Genomic DNA, 7,500 nt, shown 5'->3' with positions numbered 1-7,500 from the left:
TTTATGCCAAAAATCATTAGGATATTAAGTAAAGATCATGTTCCATGAAGATATTTTGTAAATTTCTTACCGTAAATGTATCAAAACTTAATTTTTGATTAGTAATATGCATTGCTAAGAACTTCATTTGGACAACTTTAAAGACGATTTTCTCAATATTTTGATTTTTTTGCACCCTCAGATTCCAGATTTACAAATATTGTCCGATCCTAACAAACCATACTTCAATGGAAAGCTCATTTATTCAGCTTTCAGATGATGCATAAATCTCAATTTCGAAAAATTGACACTTAAGACTGGTTTTGTCGTCATGGGTCACAAATGAGATCACTTGTTTCTGCGTCTTCCTCGCCTGTGTTTTTGATCAGGAGATTCTGGACTCATTCAGGAGATGCGTAATAGCGCCCCCTAGTGTACAACAGCAAGAACACGGAAACCCAAAAAATTCTGTGTTTTGTGGGGAAAGAGTTAAGAACAGATAACGAGTAAATCACTTCAGTGCAGGTTCACTAGAAGCCTGAAACAGTGTGGCTTCTTTTGGTTTACAGGAGGCTGGTTTAACGAACAGTGGTGGCAGTGCTCCCTGAGAGCGATCGTTTGTTCTCTGCCTGCGGTTCTGTCAGGGTCAGGGTCAGGGCTCACCTGTACTCTCTCTCCTGCAGGATCTCCACCGGGTCCAGACCGCAGGGCTTCTGAACCGGCGTGATGCGGTTCTGCTTCTGGTGCAGCGGCACCATGGTGGTGGGCTGAGACGGGTGGGCCAGGTGTCCTGGAGACTGGGTCTGCGGCGGCATGACCGGAGACGCGGCCGGTGGCACAGACGGCGGCGCGGGAGAGGGACGTCCGGTGGGCTGCGGCGGCATCAGCTTCTGAGGAGCGTTGGACGGGGTCGCCGCATTGACCAGAGGACCTGCCACACGGACACACATCATCACAGCCTGCTTTACCAGAAGCTCAGCCATCGCTCGCTGCACGGATGCACTCTCACCTTCAGGCCACGGTTTCGGGGGCCCGTTGTGGTTCTGGCCCTGAACACCAGCCGGGACTCCAGAAGGTCCAGGAGGAGGCATGTTGGGTCCCACCATCCCTGCGGAGCAACCGGCACAAACTAACCCTTTACTAAAGTCACCACAGACGAGTGCAGCGCCGCGGACTGTTCAACACTCTCCACTCCGGCAGGACTGAGCATCGGTCAGAAGAGACCCGAGAAACATGCTCAATCTGAATGAGGAGCGAGGTTACACACAGAATTTGAATTGTGACTTTAAGGACCTAGAAATTAAATCAAATGAAATACAAATTTGTAAAACTGTGCAGTTTTTAATTATACATTTCAATGGAGTATTTTAAGAATTAGAGAGGTGGTTGCAATTGCGTTTTCACTTTTTTAACTTTAGTTAGTGTGCAATGTTGCTGTTAGAGCATAAACAATATCTGTAAAGTTACGGCGCTGAAAGTTCAGTGGAAATGGAGATATTGAAGTCTGTTTAATGCCTACAATTATGACTGGTAGAGACTACAGCGAGCTACTTCCCGGGTTGGTGACATCACAAACCCTGCAATTAACATAAACCCCGCCCCAGGGAACACACAACAAAGGGGGCGGGGCTATGTTGCGCAGCTTTTCCACCGGAGCACATGCAATACACGGCTAACGAATCACAGCACACTGGGCCAGCGAACCAATCTGAGCCCATGGACCTTTTTCACATTTCCATGTTTCTCAGCAGAAGAAGTCGTCATAGTTGGGTTAACTTGAAGAGCAGTGAATAGGAGAGTACCACAAATATATTTTTTGCATTCCCATTTGCTCAAATAGCAAAAGAAAACTTCAAACTTCACGACTTTCAAAAAAAAAGGAAGTTTTTTAAAAAAGAAGCATGAAGACATGTTACACTGAACCCATGAACACAATCAAGCCTAGAAAAAGCAGTCAACCACCGGTTTAATAATGATATTAATAACCAATACTTGAAAAGCCACTAATAGACAATGAATGATGTCAATATTAAACAATGCCACAAATTTACATTGGATTAATGACATTTCTCAACTGCGTTGAATTGCAATTCAGTCAGTTCATCTTCCTGTCATTCCAGTTCAACGGGACCAATTTAATTAAATTCAAACTAAATTCTGAATTTTGGCCAACCCTGCACTCCGTAACCAGTGAAACATTACAGTACGTACCTCGTGATCAGATAGAGAATCCCATCATCAGTGATTCAGATGTGTGTGTGTGTGTGTGTGTGTGTTAGGAGGGTCAGATGTGCTCACCATGTCCTCGGCTGAAGCCGGTGCTCCCACCGCCGGGCGGCAGGCTGGTCAGGGACGGGCCCTGGGGCATCCCCGGCATGGGCCGCTTGCCCTGCACCGCCATCTGCAGATGTTCTGGGAGCGGCTGGCCACGAGCCAGCATCTTATAGGCCATGATCTGCGCCCGCAGCTGGTGCAGCTGGCTCTGGTTGAAGGGCGTCGGAGCGGAGGAGCTGCTGCTGGAGCCCGGGGCCACGCTTTGGCTCCCCGGACGGTTCTGCTGCGGGAGGGTCTGGCCGTCCACACCGTCCAGCGAGGCAGAGCTGGAGCCAGAGGTGGACAGGAGAGGGCCGGACGGAGGACCGCTGGCGGACACGGGACTGGACACGTGCTCTGAAGAGCCCAGCGGAGACGGGTACCCTGCAGGAGGAGACACATCGTCTCGTTTGGGACGTCACAGAGAGGGTTTCGTTTTTCTAATAATGTATAAATACTAAATATGCAGCAGATATTGCTTTTGTGGATTGATAGTCATCACTTCTAGCAGAGTTAGGGTTGAGGGAACACATAACACTGGAGAAAACATATCTTATACATAATACAGTTTGTATTCTGATCATTTTTGGATCATTTGTTAAGATGTTTAAATGTGAATATTAAGATCCTGGTGAATGTAAATGGATAGAGGTAACAACTAATTGTTTTATTTGTTCATTTAACTGTTTTTAAAGGCACCATAGCAGACAGACACACTGCTCTGAGATGAGAGAAAATAGATTATTTGTGTTCCAATGACATATCAAAATACTTAAATGTGAATGTTGAATAAAAGCTTTATAAACAATAACATTCTCACTGTTGTTTGTTGTTTTTGTTTTAATACAGTAATTGATTGATTCAATGTATTAGATTAGGTTTTCGTCACCTCCATCAGATTATCATTATGATATTTTACATTTGTTGAAAAGTGTAATCTGTGTGCTAACATGAGAATGTGTTTTGTAATGTTAAAAACATCTTGATTGCTGTTAAATATAAAGTTAAAATTATATTACACAGTCCAAGGTAAAAAGCACATTTTGATAAAAAGGAGAAAAGTTGGGAGATTACATCAAAGCAGAGCTCAGTAGCTTTGTACATATAAAATAAATCAACGTAGTTTCATTTGTTTGAGTACAAGGTTTTTATTTTTCAATATCGCACCTGTTTTGTCCCACTTCTCAAAAATCAGTGATAGCAAAGTAGAGCAACACTGAATGCAAGAAATAAAACGCAACTAGGGAGCCGTCAGACTCTACCAGTTAAACGTCTGTTTGTCTGCTGCTGGTGAGGAGCGTGAGGTGCGTTACCTTGCGAGTGCTGGTCCATCGGGCTCCCTGGACGGGTCATCCCGCTGTGACCGGCCCTCATCGGAACCACCTTCATCTGACTGAAGCGAGCGTCTTCTGAAAGGTTCTCCTCCACCGGCTTTAGGACAAAGAAAGACATTAATAGAGATATGACCTCTGCTGTTGGGCTTCTAGGTTGGTTTAGATCTCCACCTTGTGCATCTGGTGCAAGCTCTCCTGGCTGTATCCCGCAGACGCTTGCGGAGGAAAGGAGAGTCCTGTGGAAGTGGCTGGTCCGGGACTGGGGCCCATCATGCTGTGTGAGGATCCAGGGGACAGTCCGGACCCCAGCACGGCTCCGGGAGACGGGCCCGGACCAGGAGAAGGCCCCGGACAGGGCGTGCCTCCTAACACGGGCTCCGGAGTGGACATGCCGCAGACTCAGCCTGCGCTCCAGGTTTCGGAAAGAACGTTTGTGCCCATTAAAATATGACTTCATGAACTATCACCATAAAATAATGTGTATAAGCACAATTTATTTACATGACTTGACTTTTCTTAAGGGACTTTTTTCTCTTCCAAAACAATGCTGCAGTTTTGAATCTAAATTGCTCCCTCTGGGCTCAGTGATGCTTCATAACATCATCTAGTTGAAGAGGTGAATTACAGAGAATAAATACAGATTCATTCAAATAATATCAGCGACTGGCAGGAAACATCGCACCTTAATAGCAGTTCATGCAGCTTTGACCAGTTAATTATCTTTTTTCATATTTTATAGATCATATCATTTTATTTACTATTTTTGATCTATTTTACACAAGAAAAATCCACTATGCAAATTAGATTGCATTAGTTTCCATGACTTTTCCAGGCCTGAGAACCTCCATTTGTAAATGGACTGTATTGTCCAGGTCTTCTGTGATACATGATGATGCTAATAATGATGAGGCAGGAGGAAGAAGGCTTTATTAGTGTCAGATGATTCTGCCCCTGAAACATCAAACAGCGGCTCGGTTTGGGAAAATAAGCCAAGCATGCACATTTGACAGGAGAATAAAATGTCGTCCAGCTCGAGTGATCCTCCGCCGAACATCTGCACATCATCCTCCGCCGCCTCGGAGTCTGAGCTGGCGTCGGGTCCTGAGTCACCGCGACGCAGCGCGATAGAAATCATGACGCACGCCTGATGATGATGTGCTGGAGCTCACACTGCAGACATCGACAAGATAATAATTCCTTGCGTTTTTAATCAGACTTACCCTCAATACAATAAACGAGCTCGAGCCGACGACGGAGCCACGGTGCGGTTGATTACCGAGCAGCGCCGCAGACATCCGCCGATTCCGTTCATTCGGTGATGCTGATGTACGGCGCGCCGCTGCGGACACGGAGACCCAAACGCTCGAGAGAGACAGACAGAAAGCCAACGAGATTGCTTTTCTAAATGATAAAATATACATTTCATATATAAATTGTGTTTTGTCTCTTGATGTTGTCTTTCAGTGTGTTGTGTATTGTAACAACTTATGTTTATTTTGACCAGAATGAGCACTTTATCTGTCTACCAACAAAATCAATTTCAACAACCTATAGGCTGGATATATCTAAGATGTAATTGATATTTTTCATTCTGTAGTGTAAGAGAGCTATACTGACACTTTGTATAGCCTATAATTTTAATTATAATTGTATCAGATCAGTAGAGACAGCCCAGATAGCACACCATCGCTTGATCTGGAAAGCATCTGACAGACGTCTGTAAGATGTCACTTTTACATACCTTCTAAATCATAAACATCTTAAAGACATCTATTTGACATCTGAATGTGCTTTAGACATCTTGCAGGCGAGCAAACACTCTAAAAATACGTCTTGCAGATATAAACGCAGATGTCAAATAGACGTCTCTGTGATGAACGTGTGCTCTCAGGGAGATGTGCATCGGCCCACCGTCACTGCAGTCAACATCCATTCAACCCTCGTCCATCAGTTCAGTTTACAGTCGTGTGTATGGTGAAGCTGCAGGGAAAATGCTGCCCAGTTTGTGTGGTTTGTAGCCCAGCTGATGGGTAAATATACACTGAAAAGAAATTGGGAGTAGGATTTACTTGAAAAAAGCTTGGAAACAATTTTCACTCAGAAAAGGCTAGTACATTTACAAAAATTTGCCAAGTAAAAGCCTAAACATAATTATTAGTAGATTTACATAGAAATTTTTAAGTTAAGTTTACTTGGGAATTCCCAGTTAATTTTACTTAAGTAATGCTTATCATGGAAATGAACTCTGATTCACTGAATAAATCAATAAATATACAATGAGTACACTCAAGTTCATTTCACTCAGTCACTGTTTATAAAATATACTCAAACAATGCAGCACTGGGAAAAAAGCATGCGGTTCATTTTCAAACATGCAAGTAAACAGCTTGTTATTCTTTAAAAATAATAAGTCCACTCAATATAATTAGGACCCAATTGAACACAGAGACCTCAGTACCTGGTACATCATACACAATGACGATAACAATCAGTGAATAGTGTTTGAGTATGAATGGGTCATTTCTGAGTAGTCACAAAACAGCAAGTTACTAAACCTAACAACAAAAGCAACTATAAAACAGTGTAAATACAACTCGAAAACAGTGACAAATTTAACCTTTTTAATTATTCATGCCCCAGTGCATGATGGGAAAAAAGGGGTCATAACTTTGATATTTAATTAAAGAATCCTTGTAAACATAACAAACAATTCCAAGTAAAATACACTTATAAGTTCAAACTTTAATTTCTATCAGCTTAAATTGAGTACTAATATAGAATTTACTTTAATGTTTTAATTCTTGCCTGAACTAAATTATTTAATGTAGAAATTACATTTGTTTTTATGTAGCATTTACTTCACCACAAAATCATTTTTATCCGTGTAGGACAGAACATGTTGATCTATCCGTCACACACGAGAGCTCACGTTATATCAGTGTTTCAGACGGATGACGACAGTTCAAACTTGAATGAGAAGGAAAAACTACTCATTTTACTCTGTTGTTTTTAATATTTTCTTTCAGTATTCTATTTGTATGCAGCAAAACTGAAAATCCTTTGCTAATACAAATGCACAATTTCTTTTCATGCTGATAAACAAACACATTAAAACAGAACCATACATTTAAAGTGATAAATATAGAAGGAATATGTCAAAGTCATTTATATGTGCCAAACGTCCTGCTGCCAGCTGGTGGTGCTATGGTTATAACAGACTATTGGCCTTTAGATGTGTTCAGGTCAGGACTCTTATCGAACGTGTGAAGTTTGGGGCAGATCAGACATTGTATGCCTAAATTATAACAACTTCCTATTTAATGGTGAAACATCGAAGTTTGTCAGGCCGCCACAGACGAGCCCTTCAACGAAAACTCAAAATCTTGGCTTTAGATTACACTCACCAAATTTGCTATTGATCTGTTTAAATCTCTAGGAAGAGTTTATTTAAATACAGCACCTGAAAACAGCGCAAAACTTAATGACAGACTTTCTGTTGGGTTTCAGACTTTGTATCGGTAGAGTCTTTGCTTGGTATCGGGGTGTTACATATGTGTACCGAATTTCATACATGTACATGAAACATAGCTCGAGGGGCACTTCATTGAAATTTTATAGGCATATATATATATATATATATACAGTATATACTTACATCATTAGATGAATGGCATCTATGCTAATATTAGTCTGTTTCTTTCTTATTCCGAGGTCACCGTAGCCACTAGATCCAGTCTGTGTCCAGCCCAGATGGTGGATCAGCACCTAGAGACGACCTCTACAGCCCTGAACATCAGCGGAGACCAGGACTAGATGAGCCTCAGAGACTGATCCCCAGTGAAGACCTCGTCTCTTAGACGGCCATCGGGACGAG

General features: G+C 42.4%; 1 protein-coding gene across 4 annotated transcripts in view; it reads right to left on the bottom strand.

Moving 5' to 3' along the window:
- The window catches only part of LOC131542081 (transcription activator BRG1), a 35,706-nt gene extending 30,679 nt beyond the window's left edge, over positions 1-5,027 (bottom strand). For 3 of the 4 annotated variants that reach the window (XR_009271658.1, XM_058778385.1, XM_058778387.1), the window contains exons 1-6: positions 4,847-5,027; positions 3,798-4,030; positions 3,606-3,723; positions 2,278-2,676; positions 989-1,087; positions 643-910 (exon numbers count right to left, since the gene is read on the bottom strand). Coding sequence is in view for 3 of the 4 variants with exons in the window: in XM_058778385.1 (XP_058634368.1) it covers positions 643-910; positions 989-1,087; positions 2,278-2,676; positions 3,606-3,723; positions 3,798-4,016 (1,103 nt within the window). In the remaining variant the exon portion in view is untranslated. Of the gene's footprint in view, positions 1-642; positions 911-988; positions 1,088-2,277; positions 2,677-3,605; positions 3,724-3,797; positions 4,036-4,846 lie in introns of all 4 variants that reach the window. The other variant, XM_058778386.1, reaches the window with a different exon arrangement.
- Between the last annotated feature and the right edge of the window lie 2,473 nt (positions 5,028-7,500).

Source organism: Onychostoma macrolepis, chromosome 06 (assembly GCF_012432095.1).
Source record: "Onychostoma macrolepis isolate SWU-2019 chromosome 06, ASM1243209v1, whole genome shotgun sequence".
Classification (NCBI taxonomy): Eukaryota; Metazoa; Chordata; class Actinopteri; order Cypriniformes; family Cyprinidae; genus Onychostoma; species Onychostoma macrolepis.
Note: the sequence above shows the minus strand (reverse complement) of the source record. Positions and strands in the feature narration are given on the sequence as shown.